Source organism: Martes martes (genome assembly GCF_963455335.1).
Source record: "Martes martes genome assembly, chromosome: 7".
NCBI lineage: Eukaryota > Metazoa > Chordata > Mammalia > Carnivora > Mustelidae > Martes > Martes martes.
The window spans coordinates 9152416-9176119 of NC_137894.1; the positions used below are offsets into that span (position 1 = coordinate 9152416).

The 23704-nt window shown below is 47.4% G+C and overlaps 1 protein-coding gene across 1 annotated transcript in view; it reads right to left on the minus strand.

Moving 5' to 3' along the window:
• Nucleotides 1-23704, minus strand: part of AKAP13 (A-kinase anchoring protein 13) — a 113624-nt gene that overhangs the window by 17839 nt on the left and 72081 nt on the right. The window contains exons 13-21 of the mRNA XM_080807551.1: nucleotides 14518-14585; nucleotides 12395-12458; nucleotides 8163-8298; nucleotides 6428-6540; nucleotides 5709-5861; nucleotides 4838-5088; nucleotides 2130-2255; nucleotides 1899-2016; nucleotides 1127-1375 (exon numbers count right to left, since the gene is read on the minus strand). Coding sequence (XP_080663677.1) covers nucleotides 1127-1375; nucleotides 1899-2016; nucleotides 2130-2255; nucleotides 4838-5088; nucleotides 5709-5861; nucleotides 6428-6540; nucleotides 8163-8298; nucleotides 12395-12458; nucleotides 14518-14585 — 1278 coding nt within the window. The remainder of the gene's footprint in view (nucleotides 1-1126; nucleotides 1376-1898; nucleotides 2017-2129; nucleotides 2256-4837; nucleotides 5089-5708; nucleotides 5862-6427; nucleotides 6541-8162; nucleotides 8299-12394; nucleotides 12459-14517; nucleotides 14586-23704) is intronic.

Here is a 23704-nt window from a genome sequence, read left to right on the forward strand (position 1 = left end):
TAAACTGCTATATAACGACTGTCTCACCACAAGAGACATAACACCAGAAGGTTTACAACAATGGTACAGAGAGAACATTAAGTTCGGGAGGCAAGTGTGTCTTCCTATGAGCTTGCGGGAAAACATGAGCATTCGAGGCCGAGGCCACACTCCTCACGACGGCCACGGTAAGGGGGGTCAGTGCTAAGTGCCTGCAGATGACAACTGATCTGCCTTTCCCTCCGCAATCTCACCTCCTCCCGAGCCTTTCTGTACGCTGCCCTCTCCCTCCTTCCTGGGGCTCTCCGAGCCGCTGACCTGTGCTGCAGGACATGACCGCCACCGACTGACTGGAGGTACATGAGACAGTCACTGGCCTCCAGGGAGGGGCCGGCAGCTCTCCGCTAGTAGCAATGTGCTTCTTTGCAACGGTTCTTTCATTGTCCAGGCTGGCATGAGTTTTTTTTTCTTGTTCCTCTTTGGACGCCACTGCTCCTGGGCCTGTCCTTATGGTCTCCCGCTCTTCCTGATTCTCAACACGAGAGCCACACTGCAACACGCAGACCCGCACACCAGCTCCCCCTCTGCCCTCTACTCTCGGGGGCTGCCCCCCACCTGCACGCCCTCGGGGCCACCTTGCTTTGCTTTAAAAAAAAATTTTTTTTTTCCATTTTCCCTACTTGCACTATTCTCTTGTTATCTTATTGGAGGATTTTATGACCTCGTAATTTGTCTCAACCTCATCCTTTCTGATACAAAATTAAGAATGATTAAAGGTCTGCTGCTCCTGTGTGACGTGCAGATGTGAGCTCCCTAGGAAAAACCTGGCGGTGGATTTCTTTTTTTTCTTTCTTTCTTTTTTTTTAAAAGATTTTATGTATTTTTAAGATTTTATGTATTTTTAAAGATTTTATGTATTTATTTGACAGAGAGAGAGATCACAAGTAGGCGAGAGGCAGGGGGAGAGAGAGAGAGCCCGATGCGGGGCTCGATCCCAGGTCCCTGAGATCATGACCTGAGCCCAAGGCAGAGACTTAACCCACTGAGCCACCCGGGCGCCCCCTGGCGGTGGATTTCTGACAAAAACCTCTGAACTTTGCCTGCTCTTCTCTCCAGCAGGCGCGTAGACTCAAAGAGCCGACCTTACCTTTCAACCTTCCCGCCGCGTTCTTCAGAAACACACCCCCGTCCCGCACAAGCTTCTTCCGCTTCAGATCCTCCTTGGCAAACATCTGGCCGCTCTTCATCCGCATGATCGACTTGCTGTCTGTCTTCGTATAAATCTCATTGAGACGCACCTTCTTTTCGTAACTTGCCACTTTGCTGTCCACGGCTCCGATCACGTCCTTCACCAGGCTCAGGGACTGAGCCAGATCCTCCTGCTCCACTTCATTGTCTTGGAAGGAAGGAACAATCCCGTTTTAATGGGTCCTGTCCGACAAGGAGGGGGAACCTACTTCCTCGCTCCACACCATTATTTTCCCTCTGGGGACAGGCTGGTAGAGTGGGACCAACATACCAAAGGTCACATGCCAATCCCCGTCATAAAGTTAATTCTAAATAAAGAGGGATGTTTTCACTGACAGACACAACACGCCATTCCACGCCACGTCCTGAAGCAGGAGGACCCGACGATTTCGGGGAGGGAGCGGAGCAACAATTTTTTAACTTATGTCTTTGTTTTACTTCACTTTCAACGGAACTGCCTAGGAGCAGGGTTCGCTGGGAGAGAGAAACCTGTCGTCTGGCGACAAAGCATTTCAAATTTTCACTTAAGAAAACGGTTTTTAAGGCAAAACACAGGCTCTCTCACGGACCTGCGAGAGCCTGAGGGAGCTCTTCCTTGGGGCCTCCTGCGCTGCTGGACAGACGGGAACCAGCCCGCGGGCAGACACGACCGGGTGAGGAGGGAGGCTCACCTTTGGTACACTGCAGTATTCTTTGGAATAAAACTGGGTATTTGGTGATCCGCTGGGTCACCAGCAATATGCACTCTGGGATTCCCAGCCTCCTCACCACGGCGCTGCTCATCTTCTTCTGCAAAGGACAGAACGGATCAGCAGGAGCTACTCGAGGGACGCTCTGTCCCTGTCCCTGACCACGCCAGTGCCCAGGACTGTGGTGCGGAGTTCCGGGTTTCCCACTCGTACCTTCACGAACGCCTGGAACCGCTTATCCTTGGTATAAATATCTTTAAAGTAGTTCACAGACTGGTTGTGCTGCCCACAAAACTTGCCGTACGTCTTCTTTAAGCGCTCTGCGTTCTCCCCTGAAAACTGGGGAGGAAAGAGAACAGAAGTTAAGTCGGAGCTCAGGGTGCTGAACTTTAACCAACATTTTGTATGCAGTTTCCAGTCTATTTGTAAAACCCAAGCATGCTTCCCCAGGAATTCCCCCCAAAGATTAAAATGGTGCAGCAGCTTTGGGAAACAGTCTGGAAGCTCCCCGGAAAAAGCTACGCAGTCACTGTGTGGCCAGCAGTTCCACTCCAAGGCAGAGAACTTACTGCACACAAACACCTGGATATGAGAGTTCACGGCCGCCGTATTCCCAAGCGCCCCCAAGTGGAAAGAAACCAAATGTCCCTCAAAGGATAAATACGATGTGGCAGACACATAGGATGGACCATTATTCAGCCGCCAGAAGGAATGGAAGACGGATACATGTTACAAGACTAATGAACCTTGAAAGCACTACCCTAAGTGGAACAAGCCAACCGCCAAGTCCTTATGTTGTTTTACCCCATTTACGGAGTAAGTCCAGACTAGACGAGCCCATAGGGACAGCGAGTAGATCAGCGGACGCCTCGGCGGAGACAGACAGGGGTCAGGTGATGAAGATGCTCTGAACTAAGTGTGATGACGGCTGCCTAACTCCGTGAACACGGCAGAAACCACGGAGCGGGACGTTTTTTCCTGAGCTGTATACTTTCAACAGGGCATTATATGGCATATGAATTTATTTCATTAAACATGTTATATATATTTTAAAAAACAACCACAGAAATATCTACGTACTGTGCACTTAGGTCATACAAAATGTGTTCTAATTTCCATTTGTCGTAAGCATGGTGGTAAGACAGGGAGGCTCACTAGAAGTTTTCCTGTGTGATAGTCTTAAAACTTCACCTGGATAAGTTAGGAAGGTATCAGAAACGGCTATTATCTAGGGATCTGCTCACCGCATCTACCTCAGGCCAGCAGGGCTAACAATTCTGCGTGGCCTTTCATCATTCCTAGAACATGTGCGATCTCAACAGCCCGCCTGAAGAAACGCTCACTTTGGGGTAAACCAGTGAGTTTCTGCATGGGTCTGTATGACGCACGCTAAGCGCATCGACGTCCCCTGTATTGAAAACCTCAGAACGCCACGCAAACTGATCCTTACCAGAAGAACTTGAGGAAAGGTTCAGGGTGGCGGCTTCTCCCTCTCCCCTTCACCGCGGGGAGGCTGAGGCAGAGATTTCAGATGCTCTGCTCCCTTCATGAAGCAAGTGCTCTAACGGGGTGATTCTAGAACTCCCACAGAGAACCAACAAATGGACGCCTTGGGGGCTAAGATAGGAATCCTACCGTCAGAGATCTTACTAGAGGACGGGCACTAGTACAGACAGCCACGGACCGCACCAGTTAAGGTTAGATGAGGCACCTGTGCAGGTCTGAAGGCAGAGAGAGGGACATGGAAAATGCCGGGAGGGGATGATTGGGGAGGAAAGGGCCTCACTTGCAGAGCTGACCGCTCCCACTTTGAGGCCCTATTTGTGGCAGACAGCTGCCTTCCGGCGTGGGCTGCACTGCGCGTGCGTTTACCTCCTGCCATGCCTGTGTTCCCTTGGGAGCACGGGGACCCTGAGGCACAGGTCGATGCTGTATCTGCCTTTGCGGTAGAGACGCCCAGTGAATATGTGGGAAAGGAATGAATGAATGCACTAATGAATTAATGAGGTGAGGGGTGTGGACTGAAGAACATAAGGGAAGGACAACCCTTCCAGTTCTCGGGCAAATGTTCTAGCAATGAAGCCTCCGCTTCTCCAGCCCAGACCTGCTGGGGAGGAAGATGGTGGCTGGCACGCTGAGCCCCTCTGTCTGTGAAGGTTAAACTAGCAACGCTTTTTTCAAAATAACTTCTGGCCCAACTGTTTCTGAGTAGGGTTGAAACCTTGATGAAAATTTCAGCAAGATCTATTTTATGAATTATTTTACAGATGCTTTCTTATTCAATTTTCTATGCTCAGCTGGTTTTGAGATAAATGAGTTCCTTTTGATCTGAGGCACAGGGAACGCCGAGGTTCCAACAGAGAGCTTTGGATTTCTTTTTTTTTTTTTTTTTTTTTTTTTTTTTTAAATTTTTTTTTTTTAATTTATTTATTTGTTAGAGAGAGAGAGAGAGCGAGCACAGGCAGACAGAGTGGTAGGCAGAGGCAGAGGGAGAAGCAGGCTCCCTGCGGAGCAAGGAGCCCGATGTGGGACTCGATCCCAGGACGCTGGGATCATGACCTGAGCCGAAGGCAGCCGCTTAACCAACTGAGCCACCCAGGCGTCCCGAGCTTTGGATTTCTTAAACCACCCTGTCTCGAGGGACAGTCTGGATGCTGAGAAAGGAAGATGGACTTTTACTGAGTGTCTCCCCCATGTGCTAGATACTTTGTGTACACATTCCTTTTAATTTTAAAAAAGAGCGGTAGGAGAGAAAATCTGTCCTCACTTACAGAAAAGGAAACCTGACGCTCGGAGAGATTCAGCAACCTAAGCTTACACAGATAACCAACAGTAGAGCCAGGACGTCAATGAGTGGCTACTGAACCGCAAAGCTTCACTTTTTATCCCATTTTGAGGGGAAGAGCCTTCCCGCAGCTCACCTGATTCACCAGCACATCTCCCATCCTCTTGATGAGAAAGTTCTTCTCACTTTTATCCACCAGAGACTCCTTCTTCCGCTCCAGGATCCTCTGGAAGAACTGGCTATGGATACTGATCAGCTCGTCCAAGCAGGGGAACAGCTTCTCCACCGTCTGCTGCTCGAAGAGCAGCTCCGTCATCATCCCCCGGCTGTACACGTCGCTCATGATCTTCAGCGTCCGGATGTGGTGCAACTCGGTCTGCATCAGCTCTGAAGGATGACAGAGCTCAAAGGTCAGCAACGTTCCTTTAAAGGGTTCTCCTTCAAAGGTCATCCGTGGCCACTAAGAGCCCACTTTGGTCTAAACACCCACTTTGTGTGTTTAGAGCACAATTTAAACTTAAAAACCGGGTCAACAGCTGTCTCTCCCCTCGAGTGTTCTCATCTTATTCCTCTACTTCGCATGACCTGACAGCGTTTTCTGACAGCGTACTGGACTCCATCACTCTTAAATGGTGGTTTCCCAAGTGGTCTTCGTTGGATTCGGAGCCTTTCGTAATTTACTGTGTCCCGTTTCCTAGAAATGACTCGTGCTTGGTTTCCCGTGCAGCTGAAGAAGCAAACTGAACAGCCACAAGAGATCTCTTTCCAGGGCGACCGTGTAAGTAAGCACTCACGGTCAATAAAAGGTTCAATGAAACTGAAGGAAACAATTTTAAAGAGGAAAGGACAGAAATAAGATCGTGTCCTTAGACCTCAAAGTTTTTAAAGAAAATCTCTGACATGCTACATACTTGAAAATTGGCTTTCCATGGTCTAGCGGTTCCCCCGATAAAAAATGCTGCACAATGCAAACCAAGTATTAGCAGAGCAAATGGAGAGAGCCTCACCATAAATCACTTCTTGCCGTTTGACCACATCTTTCTTTTGCTGTTTCAGAAACTTGCTGTCCACTATGCGACTCCAGGACTCGGCTTCTAGTTGCTTGGATTCCATCTCAAAGTCCCCCATTAGCTGTCCTTCATTCATGTCTGTACCTACTCCTCAAAATACCAGAAGATCAGGATCAAAATCTGGGGTCTGTGAGCTCTCGAAAGCCTACCCCGGGCTCTCCTCGGGTGATAACGTCTTAAGACAGACACAGAGAGCATTAACACAGAACGTTCAGAGAACGCATAGTCTAGTACCAGAAAGACTCAATTCCTGTTTGGGAGTGACACACTCCACATTCACGGCTCTGGGTAAGAGATCACATAAGTCAAATGTGACTGAGATTCAGGATTCCCATGTGAATAAGGAATTGAAAAGGACCCGGTAACTTTACTAGTTGAAGAGAGTAGGCTTACGACCTGCCCAGAGAGCTACGGCTGACCGTGTGCCAAAAGTCTAGGGCCAGAAAAAGTGTGTGTACGAGAGAGAGCGACCACATGAAAGTCAATGACATCCCTCAACAGACAACTATCTAACAACTGGATAAGTTTGATACCATTCATTTTAAAGCGTTTGATGACTCAGAGAACTTTCACAGGAGTAAGCAAAAGGCAGGTACTATATTACTCCATTAACACTTATATTCAGGGATAAGACACACGCCATAATTTCCTCTTACCCTCGTCAGTTAGCGACTCTGTTGACTCATTGACCTTGCTGATTTTATTGAGTGAGTCTGTTGAATGAGACAGGAATTTCCAGGTGTTTGAAATGTTCTCGTCATTGCCAACTCTGGGGACAAAAAGAAGCACCTACTGTCAAATACATATTGATAAACCACGGTCTGCTTTCTCAAATGAGTACCTGGAAAACCCTAAAATGACAGCTGCCTGTAAGCACCAAGTGATGAAAGACAAATTACTTAAGCCAGGTACTCAGCAACATGCAACATAAACTATTAATGAAGGTCAGAGGCATCTAACATCACTGCAAACTTGAACTTCTTGAGCCTTCAAAAAAATTTTTTTTCATGATGGGTAACAAGAGAATCTTATTCCCTTAAACTATACACATTATACAAAAAAATTTTCCATTTGAAGCTCACTGTGTGACCACTAACTTTAACTCCTTATTCTCTAAATAACTGTAGACCAAGCACTTCTAATAAACTGTACTCCCTCGGACTTTCTCAAACCCCAACCCACCAGCTAGCACAGGAGGCCTCCAGGGAATGTTTCTGGTAGGACACAAAAGCAAACAAGAGTCATTTAACACTTTATTATTTTAAAGACTAGCTTTTTTTTTTTTTTAAAGATTTTATTTATTTATTTGAGAGAGATCACAAGTAGGCAGAGAGGCAGGCAGAGAGAGGGGGGAGGAAGGCTCCCTGCTGAGCAGAGAGCCTGATGCGGGTCTCAATCCCAGTACCCTGAGATCATGACCTGAGCTGAAGGCAGAGGCTTAACCCACTAAGCCACCCAGGCGCCCCCAAAGACTAGCTTTTTTAAGTCATAATGCAAACACATTTTGAGACCGTAATACCTCTGAAAGGAAGGCTTTTGAATAATGACAATACAAAGATAAAACAAAATACCCGAAACCTTTTTTTTAAACAAGAAAACACTAGCCAGCACAGAGGTTGGGACGTACTGACAAAAGAAGATTTGCATCCTTCAGTTAAGAATTTTGCTTCAGCCTAGTTTACGACAGATAGAAGAGATGTTTTGAGTCCTACATTGGCGATGACTTCTTTGCTTGATGGGAAAGCAGGAGTCTTATTACCCCAAACAGCCAGCAACATCATAATCAGCCCTGTGCTAGCCATGTGACAGCTGAGGCCTGGACAGTCAGGGGCCAGAGCAACTTTTGCAGGGACCACTAAAGGCCCTTAGTGCAAATGAGTGAGTGGGGACCTAAGAGTCGTAACCGGCCCCACCCTTCACCGCTGTGGAACCGACTCAAGGGTCAAGGTGCAAGCCCAGGAAAGAGATTTATAAGGAGCAGCAGAAACACTAAGTTCATCTGACCAGCAGAGAAGTGTAGTATCTGAAGATGTAAGCGGTCACAGACAAAAATCAGAAATAAGTCATTCTACCCACCCCATTTCCACCTCTTATTTTGATCTAAAAACCACCTCTTTACAACTCAGGTTCCTTAAAAGCAAAGCTGACCGGGCACAAAGCACAGGACAATGTGGCTGATGACGTGTTTAAAGGGGATCCCTGCTACGAAATGGCGGGCACGACAGTGCATCAGAGCACACTCCCCGTTCCCCACGTCTGTAACACGGGGGTGTGCACGTCATTATGTTACACATTTTTTCCCTAATGAGAAGAATTTTTCTGTCAAATGACACGGTTACTAAGCTCTTGTCACCTAGAGGTCAACTGTGCTATCTTAAAATCCCCACTTACCCAGCAATGTTCTGTATGGAGACACTTTTGGAGAGTGAGACACTCTGCTGGGACCGCCTGTTGGCAAACATGGGAATGGCAGTGGCTTCATCCGCCAGGAGGACTGCAGATCGAGGCCGCTCCTTGGGCTGTGAGGCTGTAAAGGAAGAGAGGACACCGCCTGAACCACGTATCCAAGCTCATGAGGAGTGACTCATCGGACAAATGCCAAAGAGAACACATTCCTTTAAAACAGCTTTGTCCTGGGAGTGTAAGTGGGTACAAAAACTCTACAGAAGACCATCTGGCAGTGCCTGTTGAAACTACAAACGCCTACATATCCTTTGATCCAGTAATTCCTCGTTAGGATAGGTTTATTCTACCTGTTTTTCTTTTTTTAATGTAATCTCTACTCCCAACACGGGGCTTGGACTCACAACCCCGAGATCAAGAGTCCCATGCTCCACCAACTGAGCTAGTCAGGCACCCTGGATATGTTGATTCCGTAAGACATACTCGTAATGCTTAAAAGGACACATGTCCAAAGTCATTCAATGCAATGTTGTTGCTTAAAGCAAAATATAAGCAATGACACAAATGAGTAGCAAAAGATGATGAATTAACAAATTATGGTACATCATACACTGACATACTATGTAGCTTTAAAAAAAATGAGTACACTCTCCATGAACTGACACGGGATCTCCAAGATAATACTGTAAGGGGGCGGGGGGGAGGGAGGGGGAGTCAAGACCCAGAACAAAGTTGCACAACAGACTCTCATGTTTTAAAAAAAGAAAAATAAGCCAAATTTGTATTTGCTTTACTTTCATAGAGAAACTTGAAGATACATATAAAACTAAGAAGAGTGGTTAGTTGTGGGGTGGCGTGGAGATTAGGCAATGTGGATAAAGAATCATGGGTAATAGTATATTTAAACACAGAAAGTAACTCAAGGTAAAATAAAATGAAATTGGGAAAATTTTCCGGATAGAAGAAACCAGAGGTGAGAGAGCCCAGCATTCTGCGCGAGCGTCTATCCAGCCACCTGGGAGGTACTTGTGAGATACACAAACCCCAGCCCTTCTCATCCCTTGTGGGTGGGACCGGGAGTCCACACGTTTTAGGAGCTCCCCCAAGTGATCCTTCTGCACGTTGTTTGAGAACGCAGACTCTGACCAATTACTTTAATTTACAGCTGAGGAAAATGCAAAACGGTAGTGTCACCCAGCTAAGCTGTTCTCATACCGTGCAGGTCTCCTGAACATGACCAGAGAGGAAGCCGAAGCTCTCATGTTACGCTCGAGTGGTCACCCTGGCATTTGGCTAACAAATTACTTTTCCTTGGTAACTGAGCTCGTGCCCCAGACTCGAGCTGCATGATCCTCCTATCCCCTCAAGTGTCAGGAGCTGCAGGAAATAAGACTGGGGCGGCTGTTGTGACATTGACAGTATTGCAGGAGGTTTCTGACTTAATAAAAAATTAACAAAACCATTAATTTCCAATTCAAATTCTACTTAAGAGGAAGGTGAGACAATAAAACATCAGAAACACATTACGTGACCGTATGAACAGACCCTTCGGGCAGGAAGCACACGAGAAGCATGAGATGTGGGCTCTGCTCTAACAGGGAGTGAGCGCAACGGCAGAGAAGGGAATGTGCTGAAATGTCCAAGGGCCTGGGGCCCGTCCTCGGTGTTTCAGGAGGGGAGTCAGCGAGCGGATACAATCTGATGGAGGAGGAGACGCTCGCTCTCAGAGAATGGTGCAGATGTGGGTAGGCCGGAAGGAGAACATGACATTGTGATGAGGAGAACAGTATGAATGAAGGTGGAGATAACTGAAGTTCAGCACAAGTAGAAGAGAACAAAGGGAAAGAAGGAAAGAGGATGCACGTAAAGAATCCCTAGAAAAGGCTGGAGAATCAGAATGAAGTCCTGCTATGCAGAACCCTAAAAGTAATAAAGGACAACTCTTTTTTTTTTAATTTAAAAAAAATTTTTTTTAAAGTAACCTCCACACCCAGTGTGGGGCTTGAACTCACAATCTTGAGATCAGGAGCCGCACGGACTCAGCCAGCCACGTGTCCCAAGAACAACTTTATTTTTAAAGGACGGAATAACGGGGTGAAAATAACAGCTTTCCCTTGTTTGAAGCCAATCCCCACTCCACTCAGGGAAGTGACGTAATAGTTCCGAGCCTCAGTTTCCCTATTTGTGGGGATGATGGTAGTAGCTAAAGCTAACAATTTGGAGACCTACTATTAGGTTCTTTACAGGTGTGATCTCATTTAAACCTGACAACCACCCACTGAAACTGTTTTCATCTGTTCACAGAGGAGGGATGTAGTAAATGCCCAAGGTCACGTGGCTACTGAGTGGCAGGGCTGGGACTCAAACCCATACTACTTGAATCCACAATCTGTACTCTTCACCACCATACTGCGTCAGGGGGTGTAAAACAGGAGTGAGAATACTTGTGGGGGTCAGAGGTAACATACATAACCTAACATACAATAGGTATTTAAAACAAAAAAGAAAGATGCTAGTTCTGAAGCAAGGGATGATGTCCCACGAAAAATGTTTACAGAAGAGTAGACTGGTAAAAGGTAGTGGAATGGGTAGGATCACTGCTTACAGTGATCGGTCTGGCAAAATCTCTTACAGTAATCTACGTGCAAAGATTGAGCACCAGCAGACTTAACCCACCTAGAGGGAATTCGCATGCTTCTGGAAGAACTCAGAGCAAGTCCGTGTGGAGCGGTGGTCCTCAAGCTTGAGTGTGCATCACACTCACCCAGAGGATCTGTTTGAGCACAGATCACTAGGCTCCACCTCCGGGACTTCTGACTTAGTAGGTCTCAGTAGGGCCCAAGAATGTGCACTTCTTAACGATCCAGGAACTATACTTTGAGAAACACGGCCTTTGGGGGAGTCACACATGCGTTCCCGGACAGCCAATTAAGATGATACCCAGTACCGCATTATTTATGGTGGCAGCTGGAAATGACTTAGATATCCATCTTCAGGGGAACCGATAATTAAATTATGGAAGAGGTTTATAGAAGAATACCATGCAGCCGTCTGGAACAACAGCTCATATATAAGAACATGCACAGATCTTAAAATGACAGATTGAGAAAAAACAACGAAGAAGTGTAAGTCTTATCTGATACAAATGCAACACACAAAACAGTTAAGATATTCTCAGACACAAACATCTGAGCAAAGACAGAGGAGATCACAAGGATATATGTTAAATAACTATATGGGCACTACAGAGGGGAAGGTAGGAGGTTGGGGATGGGGAATGAGAAAGGGAGAACATTAAGTAAAACCAAAGTGGAGCCTTACACACACTGGCTAAAGACAGTACTACGTGAATGACTGAATTCTGTGTACCACTTGAAGTCCACTGGGAGAAAGAACTATTTACTTAACTTCACAGTTTATAAACTAAATTATAAACAGTTTATAAACTAAATTATAAAAAAGTTTTTTAAAAAGATTTTATTTATTTATTTGACAGAGATCACAAGTAGGCAGAGAGGCAGGCAGAGAGAGAGGAGGAAGCAGGCTGCCTGTTGAGCAGAGAGCCTGATGCGGGGCTCGATCCCAGGACCCTGGGATCATGACCCGAGCTGAAAGCAGAGGCTTTAACTCACTGAGCCACCCAGGTGCCCCTAAAAAAATTAAAAAAAAAAAAAAAAAAGATTTTATTTATTCATTTGAGAATATGAGAGAGAGAGAGAACACACAGTGGGGAGGGCCAGAGGGAGAAGCAGGCTCCCCACTGAGCAGAGAGTCTGACATGGGGCTTGGTCCCAGGACCCCGAGATCATGACCTGAGCCAATGGCAGATGTGCAACTGACTGAGCCACCCAGGTGCCCCTAAACTAAGAAGCTTAATCAGTAAGATCTCATTTTCTTTGCGCAACCCCGAGGTGCCAAAAACGAGTGTAACTGTCAACTCATGGAAGAGGAATTTCGAGATGCGTGGGATCACCTGCTTAAACACACAGACACAGGGCTGCCTTTCAAGCTGATACACATACTATTCTAGAAGCCTTCCAAGGGAATTTGATGGGGGAACACTAGGCTTTTGGCCAATCACCTGCAGTCCTCTCTAACTTACCACAAAATAAATGCTCAAATCTTGATTAAGAATTACAGATGAGTATTACAAAAGTGTGTTTAACTCCTGAACCAGGGAGTCAAGAAGGGCCGGAGGACAGGAGGACTGAGTGACTTACGCTTGCTCCTCATGATGACTGTGGGCAGCGAAGACGTGTCCTGGGCCTGAAGGCTCCCTCTGGGCTGCTGAAGGAAAAAGGAAATAAATGAACACACGAGGACGGCACCCACAACTTCTCTTGGGTCAGGTCTCAAGGAGCCCAGAGCAGGGAGAGAGCTCCAGCTTGGCTCTCGGCCAACGGTGCTCGGCATCCCACCCGCCACCCCCACGGGCTCTTCACTCAGAACCTGCCAAGCGCCAGGACCCCGCAAAGGCTGCTTCTCCTGCCAGGAATGCCCTGTGCCCCTTCGCCCCAGGGTATCCCTTGATTTCAAGACCACAGGAGAACCACCTCCTGGGCAAAGCCACCCACCACCTCCTTTCTTCTCCTCACCAAGGCAGTGCCTGGCAGGCCCTGAGGATCCTGCACAGATCTCCACCGAGTTGCCCTCATTTACGGTCACTGTCGGACTGCCGTCTTCCCCTGGAGAGCGGCATCTGTGCCTTTTTCATTTGTTTCTCCAGTGACTGGCATTAACACAGCACTGAACAGTCCTTAGGTACGGTACAAATCTCAGTTGAGATTTTTGTTGGGGCATGTGACAGAAACACTGTGTGTGAGCAATTACAGAGTGAACCAATTTACTCCGAGATAAACTATTAGTGGACACAGGTTACTTCCAATTTGAAAATGGAACTCTCCCTTTTAGGCTGTGTTCTCTTATAGGGGAGATGCTACCTCTACCATCAGCCTTCTACACAGCCTAGTACATTCCCAATAGCACTAAGTCCCATCAGATCACAAACTCAGTGCCCGTGGGCTTAGGCAGGCAACAGGCGAAGGAGGCAAGGGGGCGGGGTGGGGAGGGAACACACACATCCTGTCAAGGACGTGACAGCCACTCAGCCCCCGGGGACTGCACCACTTATCCTTCTTCCCCAACATTTAGGGACCTAGACCGCCAGATTCTATGCTGGATGCTTAGGATCTATCAACGGATCAAACATTCCTGACTTCAGACTGCTTGGCAAGTTCGGTCTTACATGCTAGTGGAAGGAAGGCGCAGACCACGCAAAATACATGTAGAAGTAAACACAGGCTGTTACACAGAAACTCTGAGAAGGTGAGAAGTACTACGGAGAACAGGAAAAAGAGCAAGCTGAAAATCGGGAACGCTGGCTACGAGGAAATAACTAGGGTTGTGAGATCTTCCAATTTTTTAAGGAGAAATTAGAGAAGAAATGGGATTTAAAAAAAAAAAAACTGCATCATCAACAAAAATACTTCAAGAGCCAACCATAACTGATGTTGATGGGCTGGTAAGCTCTGGGGCACAGAAGTGTGTCATTTTTACACCAGCTCAGACTCGCGGCCCCTGTATCATCTGGGAAATTACTAGAAATGCAAATTCCTGGGCCCTACCCTGGAGTGTGCAGAGGAGAGGGGAGCAGCGAATGGTCTTTCGGCAGGTCCCTGAGAGGACTCTAACGCACACTCAGTCTAGTGTGAGGCCGCTGCGCTAGACAGACGTCTGCTCTCTGATAGGGACAGAAGGACATTTATTTACAGGGGACTAGAACACCAAAACCCACGGAGGCTACCTCGAAGGGGGGCCCCCAAACCCACTCTCTCGAAGGGCCATCCGATAAGCGGTGCCCATTACCACCCAGCGCGAGATCCCTCCCCACGCCGGGCGCTGCCTCTTCTGCATCATGTGACCAGAGCCAACTGCTCCCTGCCCTGTGGACACTGGTGCCACGGGCAGGCCACGTCCAACCCTCCCCCACCCAGCTCCCCAGCAGCTCAAAGCCCCCGAGTGCCACCTGCTGCCCTCAGGGTGGCCATGAGGAAGCGGGTGTGTGAGCAGCGGGGCGGGCCTGCGGACGTGCTTCCGAGCAAAACCACTTCGACAGCAACACAGAGACGCTAGAAATGCAGAGAAATGTGTATTTAACACAAGACTTCTGAAAGTATTTTGTTTTCCAAAAGCCACAGATTCCCAAGTGTGGCAGTGAAGAAGAGACTCGGTCGCTTCCGAGAAGAATGACTCTTTGGATGTTTTGGTCTCAGGGTTGGTACCAAATGGTCACAATAAACAAAAACCCCAACCAGGACTCTCCCCACCCCAAGGAATGTCTTACCTTCATTTTGACCTTTGCACAGGAGGCCAGACTTTCTCTACAGCCTTTGTGGACAAACGCACTGCAACCTGGAAAACAAGCAAAGCCCAAGGTGACTTCGACCGAGCCGAGATCTGGGACTCTGCCTCCCCCACGGCCACAGCAGCCCGTGGATTCCCGAGTAAAGTCACTTGCATGTCAGAAGGCGGCTCTAACTGGGATTACAGACTGTGGTCCCTGCCAGAAAGCAGGCGCGTGACGTCATGGGGAGGAGGAGGAGAGATGAGAACAGATGTGATTTCTGAGTCACCGAAACGAGAAGTCTGGAGGCTCTCAGGCAGGAAGCTGAGCGCTTACCGAGCAAAACGGAAAGTAAAAGTGTCTGCCGTCAACATGGGAGGTCGAAGTCACAAATCCACACACAGAGCCCCTTGCCGGGACTTGGGATACCCGCATGGCTGGGTCAAAGGCAGAGCGGGAATCGGAGAGCCCGTTTCTGTCCTTCTGCTTCGGACCTTAACCAGCCCGAGCTTCCCGCCGCCCAGCGGAGTCAGGAGACGCAAAAGAAAGGTGCTCAGAACCGCCCCAGGCACGTCAGGGCAGCCTGACTCGGGATCAAGAGGGAGACTTCCTGAAAGGCGGAGGGGAGACCACATCTGCCTGTGACACGAGCCTCAACCCTCACTTCTTACTCCCTCGGCGCCAAAGCCACTGACGCAAAAACCCCTCCCCTCCGGGCCTCAGAAGGGCCGCTGCCAGCTCCTGCTGCTGCTGTGAAGTCATAAAACAGAACTGCGCCCCCGGCCGGCGGGGAAGCAGAAACAAACAATGGATCTGTCTGTGGGGACGCTCGGTGACGGGAGCCTCTCCAGGAAGGCTCCCTGAGAAAATCAACCGGACACCACTCAACAGGCAGCACCACAGGTCCCGCCCGCGTCCGCTCGCTCACGGTGGGCCGAGACGCTCTCCCGGCGCCTATGTACGTGGGGAGAGGGGAGCGAGGATGGGGAGGACGGACGGGGCACGAGGAGGGAGACTGCCAGAACCCCAGGTCCCAGAGGCCTCTTCCCTCAGGCCTTTCCTCAACAGTTGCTCCCGCCATGCCTACTGGGTTCACGGAGCTCTAGTGCCACCTGTCACGCCGTACCGTCACGGCCCCCCGGTGTCCTCCAGAACGCTCCATCTCTTGCTCAATCTCTACGTCTCTCTGGCACGGGGCCTGGCTCACGGCTCCTATTCAAGTGTCCAGCTTAGACCCTACTAGGTCTCCTCTACCCAAAGGCCAGGTGCCCTGACATGACCTGACTATAAGACGTGAGATGCCAACTCATTAACACTGACAGGAGCACAGGAGGAACTGCCATGCGAGACATCTGATTTAGCTCCTGGCTCCGCTAGTTAGTGTGGCGCACGGAAGTCGTTCCTTAGTGCCTCCGTTTCCCCATCCAGTAAACGAGAGGAGGGTCTACATTCTCCCTTGGGATAATTTTTCAAGTAAATTCCACTGGAGTGTCCCACAAGGTTCACGCAGCTAAAGACTTCAGCTTCTGTGTCACCTGAATTATCACTAAGGTGGCCCCAGCCACCCCAGAGGTTACGGCCAGGGAAAGGCCCTGACCGGAGAAGTCTTGACGGAGGCCACCACCACCCAGGAGGCTATCAGGAGCACGTCTGCTTGTGTCAACGGGATGGGCCACAGTCACAACCAGCCTGGGGTCCTGGGGGTGGGGTGAGGCTTTATTCTGGGCCTTTCCCTCCCAGGCCTGCCTTTGCCCCCATCTAGCTGACCTCTTCTGGCTTCACCAGAGTGACATTCACTCTCTGGTCACCTCTCTGTTAACGAACCTGAAGAGACACCTAAGTTCCTTTACCAACGGCAGGACGCGGAGAGGCTCTGCTGAGAAAGGCTAACGTCGGTACCAACAAGAGGAAAATCCCGGAAGTCACGCAGTCAAAACTCGGTTCCCGCCCCGCCCTGTGCTCTCCTCCAGGAGCAGATGGCAAGGGAGTGATCTGGATGCCATGCTCCTTGTCATTTCCACCGCCCGCAGTCACCTCCATGTAAGCCGTGAGCTGCTCTAGAAGTCGGCGGTGAGAGAGAGGTTATGTGCCGCTGCCCAGGAACGCTGGGGTTTCTCAGCAATGTCCCTTTCTGGGCATAAGGAAAGAGACCCCTGGGGAGTGACTCATTCTAATCAGGAAAAGTAAACATTTGGGGGATGTTTCCCTAAAGAACCGGAAACCACTGGCTCTCATTAATTTGTCCAGTTCTCTGTGACTTGAAAATAAGGATCAATTTTGATAAAGAAGTCACTGTTTTACTACTGACAGAAACAGGAGAACCACACACAGAAATCCAGGTGACTCCTGAGATGCCAGTGTGGCTCTGCCCTTGTTTGTATTCACGCAACGCAACTCCTGTTCCAGGACCCAGACCCCGGGGAAGCCGGGCTGGAGACTTCATGCCTCTCCAGCCAGCAGTCTTCTAGGGCAGTCCCGAAGAGGCAACAGGTGGGCTGGACCACATGTCTTCACTGGTTTGTACTTAACTTCGTTTTTGGCCTCTCGCCTCCCAGACACTCTTCGGTGGCTCCCATCACCTTTAGGGTAAAGCTCAAGTTTCCCGCTTGGCTTGCTATGGCCTGCCATGCATGAACTTCCAGACGCTCACCGTGTTTCTGGTCCTGCCTGTGAGCCCTGAGCAAATGGTCTTTTGTGCTTGTGTCCCTTTCCCTGACTGGGTCGGCAGGACTCACCTCGATGAAGTCCTGACTCACCCAAGAAAGAAAAGACTTCCCACCTCTGCTCTTCTGGAATTCCACGCTGGCCTCCATCGCGGTACTGGACCGGCCACTCTGTTCCACTGGCTAGAAAACTCCTTGAGGGAGTCTCACTTTGTCTTTTACAACTTTTAGATCCCTGTCCCCAATTCCCCGCCCAGAGTAAGCACTAGATGTCTGCAGAGTGGGGAGAGCTGGGCAGGTGCTCCAAGCTGCTGTACCCACAGCGAGAAGCCCCGCTCAGCAGCTGAGATGAATTCCTACAGTCATGTTCTAGTAAGAGAGACACAGTCCCCTGTCTGCACGCTATCCTTACTCGGGGTGCCTGCCATGCAGATGCCGAGGAGCACAGAGCCCCCCATCCCCACCCCCCCGCCCCAATTCCAAGGTCGTAGGTGACTCATCCTCTCTTTCACACACGGGCTCCCCTCGCCACCTTTCCTCTGTCTTTCACAAATCCCCGCTCAGCCGAAGTGTTTCAGATACCTCTTCTTTAACCCCATTCCTCCTTGTCCCCTCTCAGGAGAACCTCTGGTTTGTCCCTTCTACTTAACAAAATACGCTTTAAAACATGGAAGATAAGCATATGAGGAAAACACACAAATCCATATGCCCGACAAGGAAAACCACACATTTTGAAACCAAACGACATGTACTGCCACACACATAATCACGGTCCTGCCAGCGTTAAAGACTCGTCATAAACCAGTAAGAAAAAGAGAAAGATCACAACAGAAAAGTCGTGCAGACCATGTACAGGCCGTTCACAACACAAAACAGTGCCCGATCTCTCTAGAAATCAGAAATGCAAACAACAACAGAGAAATACCATTTCGTGTCCAACCAGGTCAGATAAAATAAAAGCCTGCCCAGTCCGGGTACTGGTGAAGCAGCAGTGATGCGGGAACTCCCGGCATCCGCTGAGGGATGGAGAAGCTGGTTCCTCCACTTCGGACGGTAATTTGGCAACATGCAGTTAAGCTGACAAGGTGCCCGCCTGACGACGTAGCGATTCCCTTGGTGCACAGGGAGGTTCCCTGCAGCTCTGCTTGTAACAGAGAGAAACCGGAAATGGCCCAAGTGACTTAGTAGTGGGACAGATCTACTATATTCATAAAATGGAATACCATTTAAGAGAAGTCAATGGTCTAGAGATTGATCAGTTTCAATACTCTGGATCTGCCGGATTTAATGTTGAGGAGAATAAAGCAAATGACAGAATGAGATATGGTACCATTTATATCAACTAAAAAAAAAAATTAAACGTTTATGTAGGAGATAAAATTACAAAATACAGGCTACATACACACTGAATTTATGACCGTGCTTGTCCTTGAGGAGTGAGGAAGAGGATTAGGCAGGGAAATATGGGGGGATTCAACTGTAATGTTTATTTCTTCAAAAGCAAAAAATAATCTGAATTAATAAAATAAGTATATAATGAATACAATGAAATGTTACCACCTTCTCATGTTGAGTGGGGCGTACATAGGTTTGTCACATTATCAATGTACTACTCTGTACCAGTATTTAAAAACCAAAACCAAACCCCAGTATATCACATTCTAATATCCTCCAAAGTTCCTTGGATTTCCTTATAAATATTTCCTTAACTTCTAAAGTCAATCATAGTTGTGATAGATTAAAAACAATTTTTCAATCAGCCTCTCTTGTCTTCTAGTCCAATTACAGAAGTGCATTTTCTTCTCTGCTTTAATGAAAATCAATGTTTTTGACCTCTATGGGCAACAGAGGAGGTGGGATCTGCCTGAGAACCTGCCACTAATTTCGATCTACAAGAGACCCGTTAGTACACTGGGACATGACCTGTCAACCCAGTCAGCTCTAACACCAGAGAATTAAGCAAAGACGATTTCTGAAGAGGTGGTGCCTTCACTTTTAAACAGATTTCAGTAGTATTCAAGTTCTCAGGCCAGTGTTTGAGATGTAAAAGACAACTCCAACTGATGAATCACGCATGCAGATGTAATAATAAAATGTCCTTCTAAAAAACAACTTTTCATACAAATTCACTTTCTTAGTCAGCTGAGACAGGTCCCCAAACCTCTGATGAGCTGAAATCATAATGTGTTCTGTAATAGGGCTTGAGTCTCAGTGATAAGTAATTCATGTGGATGTCTGCCTAACATACTCAAGTACCTACTTGAAAAAGACTCAGCTTGTTACCGAGTTGTCCCAGACTCTGTTTGTGGCCACAGTTTTAGCGGTGTGTGGGGTGGTTTAGAAACTCTGGCCCCACTGACATCAGCCAGAGTCACGAGGTTAGAACCTTCTTCTCCGTTCTGGAACACAGACAATTACCAAGAACAGGAGACCCGAAGACACTGTCAAGCTCTCTGCCACAAACTATACCATGTTGTCAGGGAGATCCAAAAATTATTTGGCCCTTTATTTATTTAAAAGAAAAAGATTTCCTAATAGCAGTAAGCAACACGCTTTCATTTTTCAAGGCTATTCAGAAAGGTCTCAGCACAGTGGTTTATGAGAACAGAGTCGGCTCCTTAATTAGATTCCTCTGAATTTAAACACAAACAGCTCAGCCTTCAACAACAACTTTTTTTCACTACAAGGAGGCATCAGACAAAAGAACACGAAGGAAAACCCACATAACTGGGAAATATCATCTATCTGGTTTTTTTTTTAACCTCTGCCACCAACCGCCACAGAGCTGTGGTGAGCTGTTTATACGACACGCTGTCTCTCTTTCAGCAGAAAAACAAAAAACAACTGGTAAGAAACTCTGAAACGACACTTTGAAGCAGGGTAAGAGGAACGGCCCTACCGAACGGAACTGGAATCACAGGACGGCACAGGTACAAGGACAGCTACGAAAGGGAGGAGTCACCTTCTTGAGTTCTGAAGTGATGGAACTTCTCACCCTGAATCACTGATCATCCTCAGGGAACATGCTAGGAGTCCTGGCTAGCGGAGGCACATCTGAGCAACAAAATGGATCCGGGGAAAATCCTCCGATCTTTCTCAAGGAACAGGATGAAGGCTTACCATTAAGGACAGAAAAGTGCAACTGCTTCCCATCATTTCAACAGAAACTAAAACTAAAACTAAAACCAGCGATAATGGAAACAGCAACAAGCCAGTTTGTATGAGCAACTTGGAAATACATTCTCCAAAATTCTTTCTGCAACTTTTTTTGTTTCAAATCTCTGGGAAGTGTGAAACAAGGTGGTTTTGGACTGATAGAGCGTATTAGCTACAGGCTAAGCTACAAGGCACGGAAAACGTTCTTTGTAGCTGGTGTAATAACCACAGAGCTGATGTACAGAACAAGAGAAAAGCCACAGAAGCGAGCCCCACCACCTTTGCTGAAGGGCTCATGTAACGAGCACTGGTAAGTGCGCCTAAGAATGACGGTAAACACGAGAGCATTGCCTGAGTGGGAACTGATGGGCTCCTCTTTCGCCTCCCTTTCCCCTAAGCGACAAATGTCTTTTCTTTAATCGATGATGTGTATTATACTATTCCACGTAAGCAATGAACTCTACACATCAGAAAACAGCATCCAGAGAGCTGCCTTCCCAGATGAAATCCAAAGCAAAATCTGACCAGCTCACACGTTCTGAACTGAACACTCTCCTGTTTCCTATTTAGAGTGTAGCTGATCTGTTGTTTATTTTTTTAATCAAGAGAAACAACCTACCACAAAAGTACTCAGAAGCTGCTAACACAACAGAAAGTAAATCAGCAATCATCTCAGATCATCTTACATCTGTTTAAAGCAAATAAAACAGAACTACTGACAAGATCTGAAACCCAAACATAATGAATTCCTTACTCTGAAGGACTCCACCACACATTCCAAAGACCAGATTATTTGTGGCAGCTGGAGGGACAGCTATTTTTCAAGGGAAGCTTTATGTAGCCGAAGAAGTAAGAATTGGAAAGACGCTCTTTCCTTTCCCCATTAAAAAGACCTAACCCTAAAACAAGAGTCGAATGATGGTTGAGGAAAAAAAGACCTGCCAGATTTCTCCTAAATTAAAATACCTCGAAGTAGTCCTGGCAGGGGGCTTTAGTTTTGGCTTTTGTGGTTTGTTTTCGCCAAACTCCCATCCCCCACCCCACAGCAGGCTGCAAAGAAACTATATGGAGGCTTCACTCTTGCTGTTTCCAGTGTCTGTGATTAGGACCATTTCCACGCAAGTCCACGTAAAGGGATTCAAGCTTTCATCCAGGATTATGACTCAATTCAGTCTGGCCCAGGTGTATACCAGTGGAGTCGAGAGATGTTGATGGGTTTTAAAATGCTCTATCCTGCTGAATGGCTTAGTATATGCATGCAGAGGGATATGTTAAAGGGACTAATGACATCTGGAAGACTGGTGCCCAGTCAGTACCAGCCACCATCATCTATCAGTATGATGGGCTATGTGGCTGATCTTCCCAAACCATGACTCAAACCTGACCGAGCAGGGGCTTGGGTGGGAGGCTCCAGGAGTCAGCCACCGAGGGTTACGTTAAACCGAAAAGGAAAGCTACCAGGAGGGTAAGTGACTAACTGGAGGGATGCTACATTTCCTGAGACTCCTGGGAAGATCCTGAACATGGGAGGGGATGGAGAAAAGGGAAAAAAAGGTTCTGAATCTCCAAATTACTCATATTTTCCACTTCCTGCTAAGATAACAGATGGTGCTTCACACACACAAACATTCATCGCAGGCTCTGCTCTTCACGAAGCTGGAGAGAATCGGCCGACGGCTTTTGCTCCGTTGGGAAAATGACTACACACTGTTCCCTTGCTTTCAAGCCTTGATTTTTTTTCTTCGTGGCAGGCTGCACACTGTCATACACACATCTTAATGCCGCCACCAAATGCTGAGCCTGTTTCAACACTCCCCCAGGGCTGAGAGCAACGCTGCAGGGGGGACAGGGAGCAAGCTCTGAGGTGGGGCGGTATGCCGATGAAACCAGGATTTCTGAACCTTAGGGGCGGAAGAAGGGAACAGTCAGGCCCTATCAAAGTGTTCCTTTTTGCTGTCTGATTCCTTCAGTTTAAACTTCAAAAATATTACTCTTTTCCCTTGTTTTTGCAGAGCAGGGAGAACTAACATAACTTGTGACATTTTTGCTAGATCACGCTATTGCCATAAATCAAAGACCCACTGGCTGAGGATGTTGATACTCCCTTCCCCTGACAGACCTCCCATCAGAAAAGTCTCCAGGGATCCCAGGCTGGACTCCGTGAAATACTTTGCTTCCAGAAGAAACAGTTAAGCCAAATAGACCAATCCATAAAAGTTCCACCCCATTGTAAGTTTATAAATACTGTTAGCATAAATCAAGTAGCCAATCTGGTATTTGATTGGTTTCCTCCTTTAAAAAGTCTTGAGTGAGAAATACTGTGAAATGCCATCAAATGTGTAAAATATTCAGGGTGGCTTTTCGAGTCACCATTTTAACATTTACTTTTAAAGTCAGCAAATGAAAACAATGAGGTTGCTTAAATGGATCTAAAAATCAGAAATTAAAGCTGCCTAGGACAGCTGCAATTCATGGAACTACCTCAGCATCTAATTTACACTCCTGTATTTCACTTTGTGTACACAACATGGGGACATCTTCGTTCACACAGGTGAGTAGGTTCCAAATATGAGCGGCTTAAAAAATGGCTTTCTTTGCAATCACGTTATATTCTTCAATTATTTAGAAATAGGAGGAAAAATGCAAACAGTAGGTAGGCTGATAGCTGAAGTTAATATGCTAATGTTGGGCGTCTGGGTGGCTCAGTGGGTTAAGCCTCTGCCTTCAGCTCAGCTCATGATCTCAGGGTCCTGGGATCGAGCCCCGCATTGGGCCCTCTGCTCGGCAGGTAGCCTTGCTTCCTCCTCTCTCTCTCTGCCTGCCACTCTGCCTACTTGTCGTCTCTCCCTGTCAAATAAATAAATAGATAAAATCTTTTAAAAAAATACTGATATGCTGATGTTAATATCTGGTTATATTTTGAGCATGTGGATTTTTAATGCAGGTTCAAAATTAGTTTTTTATATATACATATATTTATTTATTCAAAAATCCATAGAACTTACAAAACAGTTCCACTGGGGGGAAAAAAATCGAAAACCACTACTCTATCAAACTATTTAATTACTACACAGTCTTGTGGCTGATAACTTAAGTCTACGAGTCTCAAACCGCCCACATTTAGTTTTTTTCAGTACAAGAACCCACACAAGTGATTCTTCACGGGTCCCCCTCTGGTATCCTGGGGCCACGGAAGTTTCCAAGAGGTATCCCAGATTCCCCTCTCTGGGGGAAATCCTAGTGCATACTATTCCAACACTGTGAGCAGTTCCACAGCGTAGGAGGACTGGATATGCTTCCTCCTGGAGGGAGCCCAGCAAAAGAGAAGCACGACTTACGTTTGACAGGAAGAGGTATCGAGAAAACAA